The sequence below is a fragment of the Agelaius phoeniceus genome, chromosome 2 (genome assembly GCF_051311805.1).
Source record: "Agelaius phoeniceus isolate bAgePho1 chromosome 2, bAgePho1.hap1, whole genome shotgun sequence".
Taxonomy (NCBI): domain Eukaryota; kingdom Metazoa; phylum Chordata; class Aves; order Passeriformes; family Icteridae; genus Agelaius; species Agelaius phoeniceus.
The window spans coordinates 84749911-84775283 of record NC_135266.1 but is presented as its reverse complement, the minus strand read 5'-3'; the positions used below and the strand labels follow the sequence as shown (position 1 = coordinate 84775283).

Sequence of the window (25373 nt, the reverse complement as noted above, 5' to 3'; positions counted from 1 at the left end):
CTAGCCGTGATGTACATTCGAGAAATTTTTGGCCAGCTTTCACGTAAAAATAACTCCGAAGAGAAGCCCGATCGCAGCAACCAGCCGGCTCCGAACCCTAAGCTGCCTAAGAACGGAAAGCTCCCTTTGAGCTTTCCCTAGCCTAAGGTGCTTCCACAAAAACTTTGCAGGCTGAGAATCACAAAACTACTTCCTTCAGGGGCGGAGACACCCCCCACTCGCTCCACGGAGACTTTACCCGGCGCTGAACCCGAACAGGGGCTCACCGAATCTCCCGAGGGGAGCCTGCCCAGAGGAACGGGAGGTTCCCCAAGGGGAAGGGCCGCCAGGGGCAGGGGAGGGTGCCCCACACTCAGGGATCCCGGGAGAAGCGATCCCGGCCCGAGGAGCGGCTCCCGCCCCTGCCCCCGCCCGCCGCGCTGAGGGGGGCGGTGCGTGTCACGCGGGCGGGGCGCCGGGCTGTCACGTGACACGGGAGAGGCCCGGCAAGGCCCGAGGAGGAGCTCGGCCGCCGCCATTTTCCTGCGGCGCCCAGTGCGTGTCCCTGTCCCCGGCCGGGCGGGCGCGCAGGGGGAGGGGACGGCGGCCGGGGGAGGGGGGCGGGAGGAGGAGGAGGAGGAGGAGGAGGAGGAGGAGGGGTCCCTGCTCGGGTGACAGGTCCGTCCCTGAGGGCGGAGCGGGGGCCGCCTGCGGCACGGCGGGGTGAGGAGCCCGCGCAGCTCCATCCCCCCGGCGACTCCTCCCGTCCCGGCCCCTGAGGAGGGAGCGGAGCCGCGCTCGGTTCCAGCGCCGCCAGCGAACCCGCCATGTCCGGCCAAAGCCTCACCGACCGCATCACGGCGGCGCAGCACAGCGTGACCGGCTCGGCCGTCTCGAAAACCGTGTGCAAGGCCACGACCCACGAGGTCATGGGCCCCAAGAAGAAGCACCTGGACTGTGAGTACCGGCAGGGAACGGCGGCCCGAGGATCTCCCGAGCGTCCCGCCGAGGAGCGGGATTGCCCGGCCTGTGCCGGGGTCCCGCTGCGGGGCTGCCGCCCATCCCACCGGCCTCGTGGGGACGGGAAGCCTCCTCAGGCGGGGGAACTCGGGGCTTCAGCGTAGGGCATAGCCCGAGGGCGGGGGCGTAGGGTCGGGGACGTGGCGATGGAGAGCCTGGGAGAGGCTTTTCACTGTATCTGCTCTCCAAAAAGGGCCTTGCCAGTCTTCCTTATGCACAGGGCCCCGGACAGTGTGAGCTCCTGAAGGACAGGACCTGCTCCGTACCCCTTTCTTAGGGAGAGAGAGAACCACGGAGGCCAGGCAGAGGAGTGGGCTGTAATTTCCTTACTAATTGATCTCATTTGCGTCGTGCTAGGGCAGCACTCCCCCATTCTCTAGAGGAGGTGCAGGAGTTTCAGGAAGGAATAGCTCATCAGTTATCTTAATTATTTTCCAGGTAATCTACCCGGGAAAAAAAAATCCTTGTTTTAACGATCATGTAAATCTTCCATGTAGGAAAATATATGAAACGACTGTTTGAGGGGCAAATCTCTCTCAGTGAGGATGTTCCTTCTTTCTACTGTGTCTCATTCACTTGGAAAGATGGATCTAAGAGGACTTCTTTAGAACTTCGGTACCTGGTCTTAACATGCCATGCAGGGTCTGGCCATTTTTCAGCTTCTGTTAAGAACAGATCGAAGGTGGGAAGGCTTAAAAGGTTTTCTATCAGCTGTGATCCGCCTAGGTGATTATGAAGAGAATGATGAACACCAAAGTTCACAATAGCGTTTCTCCACTAAGTGTAAGGTCACAGGACTGAGGAAGTTCTTGGTCTGAATATCTGATTGCCTTGCATCTGTTTATTCTGGGCCTTTTAAGGACAGCTTCCCCCCCACCCCTTTCACTTTCCCAAATATATAATAAAAGATACTGGAGAGATTTGTGTGTCTGTGCCTTCTATATGTGTGCTTTCTCCATTCCTCCCACCCACGTCTGCAGGAGAAGGTTGAGTCTTCATGAGTCTTGACTTTGTGCCTTCTGAATTGCTCTGTATCCAAATGAGAACACCAGATGATAGTAGTAGGATTAATTGTACTGTAGTTCTTTCTTCTTTCCACCAAAACATGTGCATGTTAAAGGTTTAAGAAATTCTTGTTCTGCAAGTACCTGAGAGCAATGTGATTAATTTTTTAGGGGAGTCCCAGAACAGCTGCCTCTGACTCTTTTTGGTATGCCCTCATTCATTTAATCTTTTGGCTGAAGATGATAGTAACTGAGTGGTCTTGTTATATTTGGTTAGCTAAGGGTGTCAGAACACTGAGGAAATATTTGAGCTTTGAGTAACTTATTGGCAGGTAGAGAAAACCCCTTGTCATATGGCATATGTATGAAATCGTGATATTACTGGATTTCACACAGCAGAAGTGAGGCTTTCTGGAAAACAAACTTTGTCAGGCTTAGCCTGTAATTGTGCTAAAAGTACGGTTTCACTAATGAGGCATTTAGGAGCTGAATTATTTTGTGGTATAAGCTTTGTTGAAAAGAATATGAAGCTGGCCAGAGACCTGCTCTTCAGGTGGGGGTGTGTGTGTGTAAAAGGGTGATGTTCTGGATAGGGCTGCTAGGCAACAGCCTAATGGAGACCTCCAGGGTGCTGCTTCAGAAGGTTGCCTGGACTTCCTTAGAAAGCTGTCTGGTAGTTGGTGGATGAGAAGACCAATTCTGTGTTTCCTTTTTCTGTTCTAGACTGTCAGGAGTTCTGGTTTCTGCCTCTCTGAGAATTTTTATCAAGGCAAAGAAAACTTGGTTTTTTAGTTAGTCCCTCTTTTTAGTGGTTAAAATAGATTGTGGCTAGATGCTTTGTACCCTGATATATTTATTAGAAGTCTCTGTTCCTGGCATCAGGAAATGACACATGGTCTTGTATTTTGAACTTTTTCTTTGTTCATACCCTTTATGGTTGTATACTTTAAAAATAAATATTTTTTACACAAGCTGTGACTCAAGCCCCACTTCTGAACAATTTGTACATATCTTCCTTTTACAACAAACAGTTTAACATGGTAAGGCCTATGAACTGACATCTCATTGTAAATGACAATTAATATACCTGTCTTCATAGGCAGCATGCTGCCTTAATATTTTTCTGATTATTGCTTATTATGATAATGCAGGTAAAACTTACTATAGGTTGTGTCCTGGTGAGCGGATGAGTTGAGTTTTCCTGTACTGTCCTGTAATGAAGTCTTTGTCTGGTAGCATGTTCTGTGGCCATGACATACATTCTTGTTTCTGTATTTCCTGTACACATCTCAAGATTTCTGACTGTCCTGTTACTGAAATGCTTTCTTCATTAAGCTTGAGCTGTCACAAATAGATTTAACTAGCTCAGCCTCATGTTAACTCATAAAGATGGCGGGAAGTCCAACATAGATACTCATGAACTTAATTGTTCCTATTCTTATTTATCTTGCTTCTGACAGTGTGTGGAGTTTAAAAACTGAAGTGCTCTCCATCCTAGGTTACCTCTATTTCCCTGAGTGATGGTTATCTTTATCAAGGAAGTTAAAAAGGAATTTTTTCCTTAGCTCATGGTGGTTAAAATGTAATATATTTCAAAGAATGTTTTCTCTCCCATTACAAAGCTTAGTTGTTTGGTTTGGGGGAGAAAGACTTCTAATTTACAAGTGGACATGGCTTGTGATAGGTAGTAACATCATCTTGAGGCTGTATACTTGAATCTGTGATACTGTTTTATTCTTCTGTTTTGAAGGTCCAGCCTTGGAGCTTAGAGCTGGGTTAAGGATTCTGTTTGCTGTTCTGAATGCTGTGCTTGTTGTGATGGATTACTTGTTTTACAAAAATCAGGTTTAATAGCCTTGGAACCCTCAAAACATAGTTCATGAATTTCTTTTATGGAAAACCTAGTTTCACTAGGACTTTGTCCCCGTTTTTACACCTATCTGAGCAGTGGGAGCTCTAAATTGGTTTGTGGGTTTAACTTACACACGCAGATTGGTACAACCCTTTCTTTCTAGGTATCTTTTTTGTCCCCACGTTGAGTGTTGGAGAGTGATGCTAAGAACAAGTGCTTTGGGTTGTTAGAATATAAATGGTGCTGGGAAACTTGTTGCCAGATTTCCCTCCTTTTTTATGTGGTTCTCAGAGGGAGGTGTGCTTGTGTTCGTATGTGTGGTGGATAATTAATATTAGGAATATCTGAAGTTAATGTCTAGTAAATTTCACTGGGTTGGTTCAGTGAAGCTGCTGTAACAGTGATAGCTCAGTAGCATAAAAGTGTTTGTGTACATGTGTGTGTTGTGGAGTGTACTTAAAACAGCTTTGTTGTGATACTCGTTTAGGGTTGGCCTCTTGAATGAGTGTGGCATAGTAACCCTATCTGCTTGTAGCTAATGGAGTAGCCCTCTTTAAATGAGAATGTGGAAGGATGACTTGGAAGGAAGTTGTGATGCTGTAATTACCCATTCTTAACAGGAAATATCTCTATAATTAAGCCAGAGTGTAATTTCCTTGATTTCTTATTGTGAAAGAAAACATGTATTTTTAAGGAAGGCAGTAAACCAGAACTCTGCCCTGTGTTGAGTAGATGTGTATGAGAAGCTGTGTAAGGCAAAGGAAACTCGAAGGAACTTGTTGGGAGCTTAATTCCTAAGTCACTGGTGTCAGGTGCTTTGGTTTTGTCTAGAGGCTACTACTGGGACAGAGAAAAGCCCAGCGAAAAACTCTTGCTTCATGTCTGTGCTGGGGACAGCTTCTGTTTCAAACTGAGATGGTATAAAAAGGGTAACTTGGAGAACTGAGGAACAAGGATCATTGCTTTTTGCTGGATCACCCAAGAGATTTGTAGAGAAGCTGGGAAAACCGGCGTTATAAGGGTTCGCTTGCCTTTACACACTAAAGTGTACCTGGGTGATGAGGTGAATTAACTCCTAGTTCTGTGGGTACTTCTGTGTTCTTCAGTAGACACAGATTATCCACATTCCTTTTATGGTATTTTAGTGCTGCAACTAACTCATATTTTGTCTCTGGTTTTGGCAGAATCACCTGAGGTTTCTTGCAGCTTTGCTTCCTTTTTGTAATTGACTTAAATTTCTGGAGGCGATCCATTTTTATTTTTGCTTAGAAATGTTCTTTGTAACTGTAATTATTCCAAATACAGATAATTGCATTATTACAACTTTCTTTTGAAGTATTCAGTTTTCTTTCTGAGTTTTTTCTCTGATTCCTTCATAGTTTCTTTCTTTAGCCAACTTTCTTACTTTTTACTGGAATTCCTTTGGAATATTTGTTCGGGCCTTTTAGTAGAGTATGAGAACTATCATACTCCTCCTGGCTGCCAGAGGGAAAATTTTCTACTACAGCTGCTCATTTGCAGAAAGAATAGCTGTGTAGTTGTGCAGCTGTTGTTTTATTTTACTTAGCCTGAAGCAGTATTCTGCTTCAGATGAAGTAAGAGGCAGGAGCTAAGGAGGAGAAGCTGTAGGACACCTGCAATCAGCTTCCTGTGACTCTTCATACCACCACCATTGTTTCCCAGTAGCAGTGATTATTCAGGTCTCATGTAACTTTGGGCTATAGCCCTAGCTGAGATTTTTCTTAATTATTTTTTTAATGGTGCTGTCATATCTTGCATTTTCTAAAAGGGACACTTGGGAGAAACATTCTTTGCCGTTCAGCCTGTGACCTAATGATCTATTTCAGTCTTCAGTTCCTAATCCTCAAATCAGTTTTTGATTTGTAGATGTGAAAATTTTAAGTTGTCCCTAATGGCTTGTCTCACAAAGTAATGGTAGTTTGCATAATAATACAAGAGATGACTTATCCAATGTGGAATTTAAAGCTTCCTGACTTTTGCATTTGTTGCCTTATGTAAAGTACATGATTTGTTGATGATGGTAGAATTCTGGGAAAGTTCACTTAAAAAACATTACTGGTGTCTCACTCCCTCTGGAAAATGCAACATTTTTTCTGAAGCCAAGACACCTTTTGTATTTGAAAGCTTAATTTATTAAACAGCTTTCTTAAATTGAAATTTCTCACTGCTGTTAAAACATTTTCACTCAAAACATCTCATACATCAATTAATGCTTTAAAATAGCACATAGTAGCTTTCCTGCTGGTAGGATATGTCCACTTCTCTGTAAACTGAAGTAGCTCTTTCTCAACCATGATAGTAGAAATCAGGTAAGAATTGTAAATGATTTGTGTATAAAGTCTTGAAGCCCTCTACTTCAAGACTTTATACACAAGTCATTTACAATTATTAAGCAGTTATTTAATATTTTCAAGTAGTTTGCAATACAAGTTTTAAGCAATAATCTCAAGTATATGTCCTTTTGAGTATTTTAGCAAGCTCTTCTGCTGCAAACTTTGCTTTTTATTCATGAGTATGTGAATTTAGCCATTTAGATTTCCTGCGGGTCAAAGTCTTAACTCTGGGAGTAGATGCAATTTGGAGCCTAATGTTATCTTGCAAAGACTTGGGTATGAGAGAGATTTTATTACTGATTGTATCTGCAACTGATTAAAAATAACCAACAAGTAACTAACAAAAAAGAATGCAATCAAGTGGAAAGAAGGTTGTGTTGCTGTAAAATTATTTGGCTTATTGTTTTCCTTGCTCTTCTGGCCATTTTCTCCATTGTGAAGCATGATCATGAGTGGGTAGATTACGAATTCTTAGTAAATTCAAGGTAACTGTATCCTTCAAGACTTGAAGGAGAAATATTGCTCTACTTTGTATTTTACCCCTAGTTTATATCAGAGCTTTATCAATTGATTGGTAGCTTCTAAACTTAAAAATAATGTTAGTAAATTCAGTGCTAAGGTGTGGTTGTCTCAAATCTACTGACGATAAATCCAAGTTATGAGTAATATGTCACAAATCGGGTATTGGGAATTTAGAAATTAGGGAACTAAGCTGTATTTAACTGTGTGAGAATAACTTAATGAAGTTAAGCATTTCATACAGATTTAGCAAATACACTGGATTTTCTGATTGTGACTAAAAATCTCCTGTGCTATTTTGCTAAAGGAGCTTTATTAAAGTAATGCTTATCTGGATCATTTGCAATAGTATACAAGGGTAAATTAGGCTTTTATAAGTTTTACCTCAGAAGAGAGGGTGAAAATGAACAAGATCTACATCAAAATTTGACTTGAGCATGTTAATTCACAGAATGAAGCATACTGAAGCATACAGCATTACTGGAGTGAACAGTGGTGGCGTAAAGGGAAATCTTGAGACTTTTATGCAGGTCATGACAAAAGTAGTCATAAGTAGTCTAAACCTAAAATATAAAAACCTCCAAAAGTGGGGATTATACCCATTCTGAGATTTCCTATGTACTTTCATTCATACTGATGTTAATTTACTGAGTTCTCCTCATCAACTCCTTTTTGCTTTTTCTCCTGAAAAGACACTTTTGAAATCTTTACTTGCTGTCCTTTATTGCTTCCTCCTAAACAAGCAGGCCTTCAGTCACAACATTCATATGCTCCAGCAGCAGTGCCATTCTAGCAGGAGTGATTCTTTTGCTGTTGTGGGAAGTGAGAAGTTTGCATGGGTTGAAACTGCTCTGGCATTTCACATATTTACTCTAAATATGGTGCTTGCAGTAGCTTAGCTATTCCAGTTGCTGGCTGTGTGTTAAGACATCAACAAAGTGCCTGTATTGTTTGTAACCTTTCTTGATTTTTTGAATAGTTAATTTAATAAAATTTAAAACATAAATTGTGAATCCTTAATAACAGTGTGTCCTAGTTAAACGATTAGTATATAAACAAATTGTCCATGTTAACAACTTGTAAAAAAGTACATTATTTTATCCATTTACAAAAAGGTGATAATGAGGTTCATATAATTCCTTAATTACTTTTGCTCCAAAAAAAAAGAAAAATAAACCCAACAAAACCAAACCAACCCACTTGTATTCATCTGCACAGCATAAGTTTCTAAAGTTGCCATACTCAACTTGATTTCCAACTCCAAGTGTGTAACATGCAAAGTTTTAAATTAAACTCAGGCTACAAAGCTATAGGCAGAATTAAACATGTTTTAAATACTTTTTTTTTTTTAATTAAAAAAATATTTACCTTCACCTGGCAGTAAATCCACTCAGGGCAGCTCTGGTTGTTTGTGATTTGTTACTCTGCCAGGTGAGAGGTTGAATGCCTTGGCTGTCCAAAGGTAGACATTGGTGTCTTCATGCTCCTTGGTGTCCTTAAGGGCTACTTGTAACTTGCTTTGCTGTTGGTGGTCTTTGGGCTTTCCTGGGGTGGATGCTGATCTGTAAAGTGACCTGAAGTGTTTCTGTGCCTCTCAAGTGTGCGCTTTTTGTCTTGGGTTTAGTTGTGTTATGTAGCATGTCCTTTTCTTCTCCACTTCTTCCCATATGTTCAGAAGTTGTATCACCATTTCACCTACATTTGACTGCAGTTGCTCTTGGTTTATTTAGCTGGTACCTCCACTCTTGCTGACGAATGGGTCAATATTTAATTGGAAATGGGGTCACGCTTGAATTTGCTTTATCCTCTTTCCTTCTCTTTCTGCCCAGTATTATCATAGTTTCAGCCATCATTGCAGCCTATTTCAAACATTATGAATTTTTCTGATCAGCAACTCTGTATTCTGGATCTGACCTTATTTTTTATGTGAAGTGTAAAACCTTGTTCAAACTGTTGTGATGGTTAAGTCTCCACACAGGGGAATGGTGGCGTTATTTGATTATGTTTAATTCTGTCCCCTTTTCTATTTGCCAGAAGCCATTGGTGTCCGTAATTCGGGATGTATACTGTTATGGAGAGATTAAAAATAACTTTCATTTAAAAATCAGTTTGTTGGGAGTATTTACTTGATTATGTATTGCAGCCACATGGAGTTGTAGTTCCCAAAGCAATTCTTCATTTCTGGGTTGATGTAAGGCTGGTTTCATCGAGTCTTGCTTACTCATAAAATGCCTTCATTCTTCTGTCTCACAAGGGGCACTTGAATTTAAGATTTATGTAAGCAGTTAAGTCAGTTTGTAAGTTTTAGGACTGAACTTCAGGTATTTTACTTGCAATTAGTTTTATTCTTATACTTTATTTATACTTTATTATTTATTATTTATCATGAACCATAACTAGTTCAAAACCTAGTTGCAGATAAAAAAAAGAAAAATGTGTTTTTGAACAATATCCTTGTGTTCTTTTATTCTCTTGAGAAGTGAAGTTTCTTTACTGTTTAGAATTATACTGGAATCCTTAGATAGATTTCAGTTTTGAATTAATTCTCTGAATGTCCATGTCCCTTAGCTTTCATTGATGTAGCCATGATTGTATCAGCTGGTTTTTATTCAAATGACTGAATTTGTATTTATTATCCTTTAAATCAGTTTTTCTGTTATATATTAGTAACCTAAAGTCTTAAATTTATTAGGGATTATTTCTCCCTAGTGTGTTTGCATTTCAGTCAGGAGTGTTACAGTGCAGCACTGCAGAATAAGATTTAGAGTATCAAAAATACATGTGAGGTGGATTTTAATCATAGGAAAAAAGAAAAAAATGAACCCACATATGAACACCTCAGCATTTGTGGACTGTAGTTATTTCTAATAAGGGTATTTCATGCTTAGTAAGTTGTCACATTTGATTAGCAGATGAATGGAAAAGCTCAGGGTGCACAACTCTTAGCTATAAGCTGTTTGATACACAGGGACTAGTACACAATTTGTTGGGCTTTGAGGAAAAATGGTTGTCTGGATACAGACTTTTATTTTTAGGTTCTTGATAGTTAATAAGGAGCTAGCCCAAGCTTTTTTCCTGACCTGTTCAGTTGAAATGCCTTGCCACTATGTACCATCATTTAAGCCTATCAAATGTAACATAAGTCAATTTCCAAGCAGGTTGCTTTGCATTAAAAGTCTGGAATATGTGAAGCTTGCTTCAGTGCTGAACTTGGTGTGTAAGTGGATGGAAATCCAAAGAAGTTTGTGTTAGTTCTCAAATACTAGGGAGCAGCACAGTTTGTATAACTTCTGAAATTTGGGATTTCATTGTTATGAATTTGAATTGAATATGCTTGGGATTTCATTGTTATGTGTTTGAAGCTCATGCATTTCTAGGGTCTGATTTTCTCTCTTATTTTGCTGGGGTTTTTTGCTTTTTGTTTACACATAGTTTATGAGGAGACTTTCTTCATATTTAATGATCTGTGAGTAAAATACAGTGAGTTGGAGGAGATGCTTTTGTCCTTATTTTAAACTGTTAATGAGGAGTCTTTGTAGACAGGAATGTGGTCAGTCTCTTGGTATATACTAGGGCTGACACAAGATGTCTTAAAACATAGTTTTACCAGAGTTCCATATTCAGTTTAGCTCTCTGAGGGTTTAACCAATGAACAACATTACTTTGAAGTAAATGGAATAACTAATTCTTTTCTTTTTTGAGCTTTTCTTATGAAACAGTTTAATTTTAAGGATAGAATCTGGCTGAAGGTTTCTTTCCTTTTACTGAAAACCAAAAGACAGATGTTATTTACTACTTCTCTTGGCTTTAGTTTATCTTAGAGGCTGTTTGTGATAGGGACATGTCTTTGTTCATGGTAAACAGAGAAATTCCCAGCTGAAAGCTGTGGATACTGAGGAGCTCTTTCTGTATACAATTTCCCTTACCCATCCAGTTTCAGACTGAAAGTTTGAAACTCCATATTGGCTCTGAATCTTTGTGAAATTTCATGACCCCATGGTCACTAATGAAGGGCTCAGGAAGAGTCTCTAAAAGTGAGGCATGAGGGAAAGAACTGATTTGGATTTATGAAACTCAGACATAACAGTGTTGCTGTAAAGAGGATGTGTTCCCCTTGGTAATATCTTCTGCTTTATCTACTGAGAATTGGTAAAGCTTAGTGTATGGTCTTGGAAAAACTCAGCTTCCTTTTTGCTCTGCATGTTAAGTGAAGTTTGTTCCTGCACCATCATAGCCTCTTATCACAGAATGTTCTAAAATTTTTACTCTGAGCAGCTTGGACATGCTCTGTAAGGGATGGTTTTGTTGTGCCCTTGTAAAAGAGTGCTATTAAAATGTGCATTGAAGATGTGCTTGGGACGAGCCAGGGTGAGTCTTGTTTGGTCACAGAGCTTCAAATATCTCATGGGAGATGTTAGTCTAAATTGAAAAAGGAAGTAAAAGCTAAATTAGGCAGGCATTTCCAACATTTCTATTAATAGGATGGAAGAATTTAGCTGTACTTTTGCTTGGCTGCCTCCCTTCATGGAAGAGTTTCACAGTCACAGTAGAGGAGTGTCAGTTGAAAAAACAATTTTGTGGTGATACCTCTGTTTTTATAGGTAGAGAAGTTGGTTTTGGTAGTTAGTTTTGTTTTTTTTTTTTTTTTTAGCTCTTGTGCTCTGCTTCATCCAGTTTTCTAACAGCTCATGTCAAAATTTGATCTGGTTTTGGTCAAAAGAAAAGGTATGAAGGTGGTTGCCAGTAACAGATCTCCTTTAATGACTTCACCTACTTTTGAGTGCAAAATGTGAAGTAGATTGTATGGAATTGATGGAGCTTGTGTTAAAGTGACTGCAGAAATGCTCTAAGTTCCATGTATCATGAAATTTCCTTGTTACTTAAAAAATGGTAGTTTTTAAAGTAGTGACACTTTTTTAACCAAAATGACTGGAATTTTGCACGTCGCCAAATACGTTGACATAGAGGAGTAGTTTCTTGGTTTTTGTCATGCTTCTTTCTCCTATCCTAATGGGAAAAATTAAGATTAGTCTCACTTAGGAATTAGACAGAAGTCATATGAAAATGTCTGATGTGCAGAGTTGTTTTTTTTTTTTTTAGTATAGAGAAAGATAAAACTCAGCCACATTGTGCAAAACTGTTTTCATATAACACTGGGGACTACAATGTTTAGCCTATTTGATCTCTGAGATACCAGCTCAAATATCTGGTAAACTGTGTAAACCTGTGCTGGCCTGTGTGATTTTCTGCCAGTCACTTTGTAGGAGAAGGATGATGCTTGATTTTCACTGAATGATAAGTATTTGAAGTTTGAGAATTTGCTGCTTTCATCATTCAAAAAATTCAGATACTTTGTCAGGAGTTTATTTTTTTTTCTTTAGGAAAATTCATTATATAATAGGCAAATAGTCTAAACTGATTTCCTCCTTGGTCTGTTAACTGAAATTTGGTAAGGACATTTTTGCAGCAAGTGCAAAAAAAGTGCAGTTAAGGCAAATGTTTATAATCTTAAGGGTTACTGTTTTGAGCTTGACCAGCTACTTCTATAGAAACTTAAATAAAAAAGTATTCCTCAGCAAACCTCCTTCATGAAATCTGTGTTTTGTTTGTCACTTATTAGCCCCATGATTTAATTGTCTTTGCCTTATTTTCCCCTCTTTTCAGGTTTTTCCACTTTTGTTGGTATGCTTAGGTCATTGTTTATAAGCCTTTAAATCAGAGCTACATTGAGACCTGTTAAGCTCTCTTTAGTCAGCTAAAAGAGTAAGTGATTATCTGCTGCTGTATGTATTTCCTGAGAGACACACAGAAAAGTTAGATACATACATTATCCATACAAAATAGGAAATGCTGCATAGTTGGATTGTGGTATGATGTGTGTGAAGTTTATTCATAGTAAAAATCTGTTTTAAAGCTGTCATCTGAGGAGGTTTTCTCCAGTAGCTGGGCATTGTGCTATTTATAAGGAAAAGCATTTGTACTGTTTTGTAATAAATAGTACTAATTTTCAAAATCTAAGTAATTTGGACTTCTTCTATTTATTTTATGCTAGAAAAGCACCATATGCAGTAATTTTATATATTGGGCTTTTGATGCCTACTATACTAAAATGAATCCAAATGAGTAATTTTTGCATCTCTGTGATGTTGGAAGAACATGATGTAATAATCAAACTATTTTAGATTATGGCTTAAACCTTTTTGGTCTTGGATGCAAGAATTTCCCAGGGTTTTTTTTTTTTTTTTCCTTTTATCAGACTAATTTTAAAAATCTGTGTAAAACATGAGAAGCAATAAAATGTGGAATGTTGTTTTTTAACCAGTATACTACAGGGGCAAAAGAACCTGTAGTAGGTGCTGACACACCTTTAGACTCCCTCGACAGTACAACTGTTTTGTACAACATATTAGCATGGTCTCTTGACAAAAGGAAACCTATTTCCACACAATTACAAGTTTAGGTTTTGGTCGGGTTTTTTCCAGTGGTTAACCAGGCAGCCCAGTTTTTTCCACTAGTTAACCAGAAGCTGTAGAGGGTGGTATCTACCAAGAAATGTGTCCTACCGTGCATCAGATACACACATCTTCACTGGCAGTTTCAGCACTGATGGAAGAAGGCAAATACAGAGGCATAACTCCTTTAACTTAAATACATGCTTCCTGACAGCTCCCAAAGGCATTCAGGGAAAAATGTGCTGTTCGTGCTCAGAGGTAGATTTTGTCCAGAAGGAAATCTAATTTCCAAAATCTTGATTTAAAATGGGAGAGAATGACTTTGCTAGAGTAAGACCTTTGAGCTATTGAAATGAGGCAAGTATTGAAATAGGAAAACCTCATGTCAGATGGCTTCAGTTTTCTCTTATCGTTGGTTTTGTCTGTTAAACTGTCTAATTAAGGATGGTGCACTGCTGTTCAGAGAGCAAAGAATGTGAATTACATGTGTGTGATTAATTCCAAAGTAACAAAGGTCTTTGGATTTCTTTGGCTTGAAGATCTGTTCAGTGGGATGTGGTGGCAGGAGGTCAGGTTGGTGTTAACGCTCACTGGTTTCAGTTTCACTGTGCTCTACTGTGAGGGCACATCACTACTACAACATTGCTTTCTGGAGCATCTTTTAGATAAAGGGGTGTGGAAGGTAAACATCTAAGAAACACCGAAGTTGCACTTGTGTGGATACTCCATATTTAGAAGATACACATATTTAGATTCAGAAAGTGTGCTAGAAGTGTTTACTGCCAAAATGTGCTGTGCAAGATATCTGGCTTTTTCTGTTTGCTACTCGGTAACTCAGGATTAAGGAAGTCACAGATGATGGAAGTTGGCATGGGCTGAGAGAGCTGGAGTTGTTCAGTATGGATACAAGAAGGCTTTGGGGAGACCTCTCTGCAGCCTTCCAGTAGCTGGAGGGAGCTTGTAAAAATGAGGGAGGGGGACTTTTCATATGGGTTGATAATGACAGGACAAGGGGAAATGGCTTTAAACTGACAGAAGGAGAAATTCTTACTCAGAGGCTGGTGGAGCACTGGAACACATTGTCCAGAGAAGTTCTAGATGTCCCATCCCTTGAAGTGTTCAAGGCCAGATTCAATGGATCTTTCAGCAGCCTGATCATGAGTGACATCCTTGCTGTGGTGGGGGTGTTGGGACTAGATGATATTTAAGGTCCTTTCTAACATAAATCATTCTGTGGTTCTGTGATAGGTACTTGGATAGTCTTTGAGTATATTTTTTAACAGATATCATCAGAATGCCATATAACCAGGTGAGCTAAAGTTGAGATTAGGAGTTTCTTGCAGGATTGAGGAGGGTCAGATGCTGAAGTGAACCCTAGTTAGGTTAAAGGCTTACCTTCTTGAGAAGATGGAAGTTGCCTTGCTGCAGAACTACTCTAGAGTTGTGCTCATCAAGGAGTTTTTGTTCACTGATGTCTGCTATTAACAAAATGGTTTCCCTGTTCCAGTGGGCTGGGCTACGGTAATGTCACTGTACCACTGCTAGCAAGCTGCCAGGTAAGGCATTTGTTGGTGCTCTGCCTGCATCCAGGAGGTATCCAGAGCAATCTGCAAGGATTGGTTAAGTGCTATTGGCAGTACAACAGCAGCTTGTACCTGTGTTTCACAGGCCTTGTTTTAAAAACATGTCTGTTAGCACAACTTGTTTTTTATTGTATGAAGGTGCAATAGCTATAGAACATTTACAGGTTCTTTGGAGCAGAAAGAGAGGGCTATAAGTGCATACTATAACCAAAAATTTAATGTATGCAAAGGCAGATGGCTTGGGCACTATTCTTGTCAGGGAGAGAACAGTGTGGTAACATTCAGTGTGTACGTGGTGATGAAGAGACCTGAGGGATAGTATCTCTGGCATCACATACTGATCTCTCACTTCTCTATAAACCATGTTACGTGCCTTCTCTATGCATCTTAAGGTGAAATCATAGGATAAACTCATATATGCGGGCTGCTTGAAATACCTACATGTTTTTAGTAGGATATAAAAGCATTGTTAAAGCTATGCAATTTTCAAAGTAATTAGTCTTCATCAAAGTTAAAATGTTCCACCTAATGTAGTTAATCGTGCTTCCATTCACCCACTATGTGTGACCATTCACACTATAAATATTATATTGGATGCTGAAGTATTATTATAAATTATTCTCATATTTAATATAGTAATTTAATATTAGACACTAATATAGTAGATATTATTGGTTTGATTTCAATATCAAACCAATGGCTGTCATTCAAAATCAAAGCCTGTCCAACCACCTGTCCTAATGTATTCTTAAACAGCAGTGCTCATATAGAACACTTAGGGTAAGTACCTGCTTTCTTGCTTATCAGAACCTGAAATGGGGGGCATCCTCAAGTGTTTGCAGCCATGCACTCTGGAAATACTGACAGTCTTGAACAAAGAACTACTCATAATTTTATTCATGAATGCATTGAAATTAGCATGTGATTAGTGAAAAAGAATATTGATTTTTTCCCTGGTTTAATTAGGCCAGTGGGTTAAATATTCAAATTGAATATACAGCTTATGCAAGAATTGTCATGTTAGTTGGCTGATAGATACAGACATTTTTCATCTTTTAATCAAGAATCATCTTTAGAATATGATTCACAGGCTTGTTATTAAGCATGTTTGTAAAGATAGGATCAAGGCTCTAAGTTTACAGATACTTTTCAGTGGGAATAATGTGTTAGTATACGTGTGGGAGATTATAATTGTTTTGAACTAGATTTCATGATAAAATGCTTTTAAAGGGTATTCAGTAGGAGCTGAACATAGAGCAAAAGTATTCAGTAGCTTTGGTATGTCTTACATATTTCTTAGTATTAGGGAGCTGAAACAATTGTTGATTTGTTCTGTTTTGAGGAATAATTTAGTCTTAAGAGTGGGTGGCAGCTGGGAAATTAATCCTTAGAAAGGTAACTAATAAATTTTAGATACTTTTGTATTGCTTAGTATTTTAAGATTTTAACAAAGATAGTTCTCTCCTGTTATAACAACTGGTAGGTACAGGTAGCAGCCATGGGTTTTAGTGTGTTTTTTCATTGATTTTCAAACTTAGTGGACCCAGAGAGTGCTGCTTTAGTGCAGAGTGCTTACATCACTTTGCCCACAACTGCAGAATACTTAAAGTGGAGAATATGTCCATATGTAGTTCTAATGATGTTTTTTGTTAGTAACTGTATGTTGGTACACATTGTGTATCAACAGAGAATTACACTGTCCTGGGAATGTGTGCAGCGGCTCTTCAGGCCAAGATTAGAAGATGAAGTTACACTGATAAATTGGTGTAGTGCTCGATGAATGCTTGCAGAGATCTAAACGTATAAGGAAGGTGTAAAACTTCAGTCTAGAAGGATTATCTGAACATGCAGAAACCGTGCAAGAAGGTTTGGCTCACTTGATTTTCATTATAAACCACCAACATGAGAATGTAGCAAAGATGGGCATCCTTCCATATGTCTGTAGAAGGAAGTTATTTCCGTTATCCAGCTGGGACACTATATTTAACTATATATATAAAGAAATATATACATTCATATATATGTATGTGTGTGTGTATTTATATGTATAAATCAGCGAAACTGCAGAAAATTGAGGTGGTCAGATGAATTAAGACTGAAAAGTTAGGAAACATTGAAAGGAAGTTATTTATTAAGAAAGAAAATAGTAGTTTTTTCATTGTGTTGAAGTTTTTTATGGGGAGTATGGATACTCAGTCTTCAGTGAGAAGCACAAAGGGAGTTTCTTTTTTAATCTGCACCAGAACATCAGACTTTGGAATATTAATGTAAGAAAACTTGGAACTGTAGACACCACTGAAGGCCAAGGCAGACATCTTGGAAGAACAGAGGATGACTGTAGTGGGGTGGTTGGGTAGCAGTCACTCACTGGTGCCAAAAGTGGAAGGACTTGTCTACTTCCCTTTTTCCTCTTTCTTCTTACCTCTGCATGTCATCATCTCCTTTTCTTGTGGTAGCTTTCACCTGTTTTGGTCTTTTATGAGCCGTTTTTTAGCTAGTAGGATAATGAAAAACTGTGCTGTGTTGTGTCACCTCATGTGTCATCCCCATTATCCCATCCAACACCACTGAGGTCAGGGGCTTTTGTGTGTTTTTTTTTTTTTCTTATTCTGAGAAGTTAGTATGGTTCAGAGAAGTGCACTAGGGCTGACATGACATAAGCATGTCATCAGTGGAAGTCTGTCAATGTTTGCAGGTAGAGACAGGAATGGGACCACCCAGATTTGTCATGAGTTATCACGAAAACATGTCCTGTGAGTTATGTCTCTTATGCATTTGTGTTGGTTTAAAATAATGAACTTCTGCCATATGTTAAACTTGGATGAAGATCTAGGTGAGTTAAGCTATGGTCTGTGTTCAGCTTGGATGTATTTGAAATGAGAATGTTATATTTATAATCTGTGGCTGGAGCTGTTGAGGCAATATTTCGCAGTATTTTCATGTTAGTCTTTAAAATGTGATGGGGGTATTTGGCAAGTTTAGATGAAAGTGATGCTAAAGTCTGTCTTGAGAAATCAATTCTCCAAAGGTAACATAGCCACGCTTGTCTTTTCCACAATATTTGTAACTGGAGAAGTTTGAATAGTCATTATGAATATTAAATGAAGTGTTAATAGGCACCTTCCAGGGTTTAGGAACTGAGATAAAGAAAAGAAAAAGGAAAATTGTGTACATAATGGTTTTTATTGTTCTTCCCTTATTTTTAACTTCTTTTTCTTTGTTTGTTGAGGAGTTTTGGTAGACACTACTGAAGTTTTTCAGATAATTCTTCATTGAAACCAGTTGTTCAACTGAACAAATTTTTACTCTCTTTTTTTACTCTCTTTTCTTGTAGAAAGTATATTAATTAGTTTTTGCAGTTCTCAAACAGAAGTAATAAGTTGCTCGAAGTGTTGCCATATGAGAAAAATTTATTTAAAGATACCTGAGGCAGTAATGCTGAGTTCACAGGGTTACTGATAGAGATTTAAAGTAATTTGTAAGAATTCCAATTAGAAACAGTGGTTTTAAGTAGGAGAGAAAACATGATAGTCTCATTTGAGTTGGAAGAAAAAGGCAAGATGTAGCTTGATGAAATGAAAATATAAACCTGTGGTTATAGAGCAAGTTATTCAACATTATAATAAATCTTCTTTCTGCATTTTTTATCTTGCTTATCTAATATAAATTAGATTAAATCATAGTTCTTTTTAAACATGGAAAGCTCAGAATAAAATGAGTCTTCTCAGGTTTCTTTAACTCTTCCGGAAATTGTTTCCTGAGTCAGTGCATGTAGCTGTTAAGATGCTGTTTATATGCAGAGAAAAAATTCTCAGTGAGAATTTTTATTGTTAATTTAAAAATGTATGGTCCAAATTTCTTCGTCCGCTTTCTCAAGGGGACTTTGGTGAAGCCATGGGGCAATCTGATGTAGTAAACTACTTCTAGTAAAGTGGTTTGGTACAAATGGGCTTATTCAGAAGATAAACCTAAATTTAAAACCAATAGTGTTTATGGCATATTTTGTTTTAAACTGCAAACTTAGGTATTTTCTGTTAATTAGGAAAATACTGAAGTATTCACTCAGTTTTCAAATATATACTTGCTATATAATATTCTTCAGATTAAACTCAACAGATTAAATGTCCTTTAGTGAGTGGTTCAGAATGAAATTTACCATCACTGTGTTTCATTTGATCACTCCAGTATGTCATTTGGGGTATCCTTGTTTTTGCACAAGCTTAATTTTTGGTTTCAAATGTATTGTTTAAAAATCACAATTTTACCACTTTGCATTAATGTTCAGAATTATTCTGAGTATTATTTTCAGACAAATTGCTTGGTTCTCTAATGAAAGTACTTCTTTACTTCCAGGAACATTCAAATCCTATTTCCCATATTTAAATAAGGACATCACCTGTGGAAGAAGTGGGAAATCATTTAGAAAATTACCATATGCTTGCATTAAGTTATCTACTTTTAAAATGTCAGTTGGAATGTGTAGAATCAGGTCTGAATGTGTCAGGGTGTGTAGTTATCAGAACTGTTAATCTGTAGAAGTAGATTTTAGTTATAGATTTTACAGAAAACCTTTTCTTTTGTTCTTATTTCGATATTCTGATTTCTTGAAGTTTTTATAAGTGTTCTTTCATGGCACAATTAAGTCCTCCAAGTATTTAAATATTAGAGAAAACTATGTTCTAGATATGTTCTAGAAATGTTTTCAAAGCACTTTGCTAGAATAAAACTGTTATGTATTTGTGAAGTAATTTAATTTTTGTTAATTTTGTAATTGGATAAAATTAGAGCACACTCTTCATAGTCATTGTGTCAAGGTGAATAGAAAAAATAACCTCCATAATCCAAAATACCTGTTTTTGTCTGTAGCCAGTTGAAAAACTCTACTTGATACTTTTTATTGAAGTTTTGAAAATAAGGAACTACCTTGATTTGCCAATTATTCAAGGAAGAAAGATGATCTTATAGAAATTTGAAGGAAAAAAATACAACTGGGAAGAATATCTAATATACAGAGGTTAGATATTTCTATTATTTTATGTTACATTTCATGCAAACCACTCTGGTTAAAAAGACACTTCCAGTTCAGTAAATAACAAAATAAAAACAGACCGTGAAAAACTTTGTTGATGCTAAATTCAGTTTCTCCTTCATTTAAGATCTGCTGAAAAATGTTGCGTTACTGTAATTGGAACATGCTTATTTCTTTTATTTTTCCCCCCCTCTCCTTCTCAATAACCCATATTTTCCCCCCTCTTGTGGAACTTTCTCAATGTCCTGGAAAGGAAAGATGTGGCAGGCATATGTGCTTTCCCAGAACCTGTAACAGGACTATTTAAAATTTATGTGGCCATACAGATCACGAGCTCTTTAGGGGTAGGCAGGGGAATGTTGGTCTTAACCTATAAAATTTCTTTAGAAGTAGTAAAAGCTTGCTGTAACTGTATTCCTAGCAAAAAATCAAATGAAGGTACTTTTTGTCTAGTGGCTGACTCCTCAATGGCATAAAACCAGACATTTTTCATATCATTAACCAATTTGATGTGAACTTGCTGACTTCTGATCTTTGAAATTTTCACCAAATTCCTGAATTTGTCAGTGTTAACTGGTGCTACACGGTGTGTCATTGCGTGACCATTGGGAAATGGTCACATTGCTGCTTTCTCACCTATCCTTTGGAAATGTTTTAGCTGTTTAATAGACTTTTAGATTCAGACCATTTGCATTTTGATTAAGATTGCTGACCAAATGAGGGAGCAGCTCTGTTCCAGTGATCAAATATTTGTGTAAAACAAGAAGAAAATGAGACCCTGACGTAGAGGAAACTGGTATAATTTGAAAATCATTATAGGAATTGAAATCTAGCAGCCAGGAAAGGAATTTAACTTGAGTATTGACAGTGTAGATAACTATGTCTTTTCCATTATTATTTTATTTTTGTTTCAGCATTTGGGTTGAGACACCAATGTTTTTCCCACTCATTTCCAAAGGTATGATAAAATGAGAGTGTGTCAGCTTTGAAGGTTTTGTCTCGTTGAGAAAATGGTCCCTTAAGAGGAAAGCAAAATAGCTCTGTATCAATAATTATTAAATCTTTTACTCAAATCTAAAAATTGTTTTGTATGGCCTTGGGTGTAAGAGGAATTGATCATAAGCAGATGCACACTCTTAAGTAAAATTATCTCAAGGATAATTGTCCTGTATTCCAACATTGTGACTGGCCACAAGTGTTCCCTCGTGAGTGTCAGTCACTAGCATGTTCTCTCTTCGGTTTGAAAAATACTAAATTAATTGTGTTCTTTTGAACTCCTCTGTGTGGGCATAAGTTGTGTGAATATTAATTCATGCAATAAATGTTTTATATTTCCTTTTGTATTTAAAAAAAGAAACAAGTTTTCTGTGTTGACTTCAATTTTAAATTTACCAGTTATGTAAACATAATCTGATGTGTATTGGCTCGTGTTTTGGATCCACCAATATGCATTTAAATATTCTTTTATTATTCTTGCATTTTTTAACTGAAGAATGTAATGTGTTTAGCTCTTGGCACTATCTGCCTACTCATGTTGGATGATCAATAGTTCAATTGCTTACTGAAAGGATACTGTCTCTCCCATTATATATATATTTTTTTTAATGGCACAACTGTCAATAACTTGCAGGATATAACCAATTACTTGCTTATTCTAGGTAGTGTCTGTGGTGTAAAAGATGAAAAAGCAATAGCTAACAAGATGGATATCTGTCACAGTTGCTTGACCTATTTTGAAGTAACTGGGGTGTGGGGCACACTTTCTGGCCTGGAAGATCTTACTCTTGTAAATATTTTCAGACTGATACTTTACAAATAAAAATATTGTTCAAAATGAGAGATACAGGTAAACCATTGGAAATAATCAGGTACTGCATGTACATGGAGTATGTAAATCTGGCTTATATTCAGTCTTCTTGTCAGGTTACCACAAATGTCACGGTAAACTGAAACTGGATCTGAAACTAAAACCGTTAATGAAAACTATTCTCAACCCGGTTCTTTATAATCTTACTGTGAATTCATATGAGTAAGATTCTGGGAAAAGAAATCATTCAGGATAGCTTGTGGTTCTTTTTTTGTGTGGAAGGAAACCAGTTTTTTATAATTTTGTCTTAGCAGGCTGCCTGGTGCAGAACGAGGTGCTGCACAAGGAGTTAGGTCACAGGCACATGCTGAAAGCACATGCATTCTCTGGGGTAATTTGGGACAGATGCCTTTGGTGCTTTATTATCCAGCCTGACTTCCTCATGTTTGCCATGGGTCAAGACTCATGATCTCTTGCTATGGGTTGGCTCATCCACATCTACATGCCTAATGTGGAGTAGACAGCATACTTTATCATCATAGCCTTGTAGTCACTGCTTTGTGTAGGTGATTGCTTCCTCTTTCTTGTGTAGGAATCTTCAATTTTGCTCTGCTTTTATTCTACTTTGCACCTTTATACTTCTTTCACCTGATAACTATGAATAGCATAAGGCAATGAATCACTTGGCTCTTTCCTGTAATGAAGGCTGAACGGTTGAAAGGCTGTAGAACTCTTGGTTGGGAGTTGCAAGTATATTATTTTTTCTAAGCCTGAGTATTGTACAGTATGGTACTGCATGTTTTGCAGTAGTTAACTTGAACAGGGTTAGGCAATATGCTTGCTTTGGTACAGGTGCAATTGCAAATCTTCAATTTCAATCTGTTGCTGAAATGTCTGTAGGCCAGACCTTTGTTATGATTCCTTGCAAAACCCTTGCTTTGGTGGAAAGAGACCCAAACAGAACTGAATTATGTGAAAGTCACTTGGTGGTGAAAGCTTTAACTGTTACAACAAAAATAAAATCTGAACACTATTTAAAAACAAGCTACAAGTGTGTTTTCTTGGAAAATCTAGTTTTGCCTCTGAAACCTCTGCCAAAATTTGATACTGTAGGTAGGTGAGTGGTGTTCTCAAAACATGTTTTGTCAGTCACATAAGTCTAAGGTTTTTGATCTTAGGAATACCTGTTGGACTACTCTTTCCAACTTCAGCTTTGTAAGCCACTTCTCTGTTTTTGCCTGCCTTTATTTTCTCGCTCTGTAGATGTTGCATAGATTTGTAAATTGCTTTAGATTGGAAGGGATCTCAGGTTTTGTAATGAACCCCAGCTTTTAAACCATGCTGAACATTAATAGGTCTGGCTGTTTATAGGCTCTGGTGCCTGACCATTTTCTTTTGCTTTTCATCCTTTTTCTGTGAACCTCCAAGAAATACCTGATTGAAGGTAGTCTTTATATTCCCCCTCTCTTCCTCCAGCCTTCTGTTTTGCTGGTGGAATAAACCCACCTCCTTCAACCACTTCTTGTGCATTGCAAGAAGTGCTTTACACCCTGGGCAACCTGATAGCTTTTCCCTTGGCTGTCCCCAGCCACATCCATGGATATGACTGCATTTGATGCTGTCTAAGCTTCCCTCCTATAAGTCTCCCAGCCAGCTGCAAGCTTAAGATTCTTGTTGCTAATTGCTGCCTTCTATGAAATAAGGAATGACTTTTGTTATCTAACACCTGTATGCTGTGTGTCTCTTACTGTGAAAGTTTTAACAGATTTTAAAATTGCAGAATTCTGTGATTTTAGGTGGCTTATTTCCCAGGAGAGTATTTCTTTTTCTGCTGTGAGGTATTCTGGGCCTTAATGTAGAAGGTTGACACATAAAGTGATTTTCCTTTATGTAGTATTGATGGGAGTGACTATTAAATCTTTCTCCCTGACTCCCATGACAAGATGATCAGTGAAACAGGCATCACTCTTTCACCAAGGGTTATCCTTTGTTTTCTTGATGATTTTGTTTGTTTCTGTTTGTGCTCTAAGATGAAAGCTGTTCCCCTTAGTGCTGTACCCTTTGGTTATACACCTGCCTGTGGTATTGCTCATAGCATTTCCAGTAAGTAGCAGTCTAGAGATTTGTTGCTTTGGGGCCCTTAGGTTTCCAAACACATAGCTAGTGTTTTCATAGGTGGGTGTGAGACAAGTTGTGTTAAGCGTAGGATGTGAAAATAACTATATATTTGTTCCTCTCCTTTAATGAAGGGTGTTTGTGGGAATAGGATAAATAAGAACACTCTATATGTAGTGTGGGATGTAGTGCAGGAGTGTGGGATGAAGGATACCATCTTCTGCTGTCTGTACTATGCTGCTTATAGTATAGTTAGCACAAAAATTGCTGTTCTAATTTGGGTGTAACTGTGCAAATATTTCTTTACCTATTTAGCATTGCTTATGAAAATACTTTGAAAATAAATTTCAGAGTGATGTAACTTTTCTGAGATGTGTATAGTTTAGGTACTTTGAGGTATTAATACATACCAGATAGTTGTGCATCTGTTCAGTCTGTGTTTTGGAGAGAGAGAAATTTCATGTTTTACTAAATTTAGTTTGTAGTAACTGTAGTATTGTAGTGACTCCCATGTTTGCATTTGCAAATTTACTTCCACTGGAGGCTGGAGTTGCTTCTGTACTTTGCTTCTTGCCTGTGTTCTCTCCCAGTTGGTCACTGGTTCCTCATAATGTGCTGGCACTCTCTCCCTGTGCCCCCCGCCCCCCAGGTTCATTCATATGCTTTTCACAGAAACACTCATCAGTCCCGTGAGGGATGATTTTCTGAGGGTTACAGAGCCCGTTTGCTTTTATACACTGCAACAGATAATGATTTCAAAGTTCAGTGGCATTTCAGAAATCATTTCTCCCAGCACAAAATATCGTCTACACTGGATATTTACTTCAGGTGGGGTTTTTTAATGTTTTTAGACAGTGAATTTTCAAGTGCAACCTCTTCTTTTGTATTTTTTATTACTGTTGATTTGCTGGCAGGTGTTGCATTTAAGTATAGAGATTCTCACTTTCTAATATGCACCTCTTATGCCAAAATGTATGACTTGACATCCAGTGATGCGTGTACCTTTGTATTTAATGTATGTTCCTGCCAGATAGCCTTGCACAAAACTGCTTGTGTTATTATTTAGGAGGGAAGACCTGAAGGTGAAGAAGCTGCAGGGCTTGGTTTTGATGATCCAGTTCAGAGCACATCTCTTGCTGAGTAATATCCTGGCATTGTCTTAACAGCCCCAAATCATCATCCAGTAATAGATAACCATAACTTAGAAATGAGGTCATGAATGCCTGTAGTCATCACAATTTTACTTGGAGATAAAAGAATGTTTATCTCTCCATCTCATTACATTTATGAATGTGGAAATCATTTCCTGCTCGCTTTCTTTAATACTTAAACATGTAAATTGCAGCTATTTCAGTTCTGACCATACTAGTTCAGAGTGTGTGGTAGCTGTGCTTACCTGCTGCTCTGGCTGAAGGTTCTGTCTTTCAAGAGTCCTTCAAGGTGGATGATTGTTCATAGGAAGATATAAAACTGTCTTCAAAAGTGAAATGTTTGCCTTCAGATTAAATGGTTGTTTCCAGACTACCAATGCCTTGGTAGTCCTTAGTCAGGAAAGCATAGAACATTCTGAAGTCTTGATTTTTATTGAGCTACAGCCTTTGACAGGGCTGTCAGTTTGAGTGAAATTTGCTGGTTTATTTTTGGAGTGGTAATGGTAGA

At 38.2% G+C, this 25373-nt stretch overlaps 1 protein-coding gene across 8 annotated transcripts in view; it reads left to right on the top strand.

The window, feature by feature from the left end:
* The first annotated feature begins 615 nt into the window (after nucleotides 1-615).
* PICALM (phosphatidylinositol binding clathrin assembly protein) overlaps nucleotides 616-25373 on the top strand; it is a 66326-nt gene continuing 41568 nt past the window's right edge. For 5 of the 8 annotated variants that reach the window (XM_077174062.1, XM_054628491.2, XM_054628490.2 and 2 more), the window contains exon 1: nucleotides 617-936. In XM_077174062.1, coding sequence (XP_077030177.1) covers nucleotides 807-936 — 130 coding nt within the window. In that variant the 5' untranslated portion in view covers nucleotides 617-806. Of the gene's footprint in view, nucleotides 937-25373 lie in introns of all 8 variants that reach the window. The other 3 variants (XM_054628494.2, XM_054628493.2, XM_054628489.2) reach the window with 2 other exon arrangements.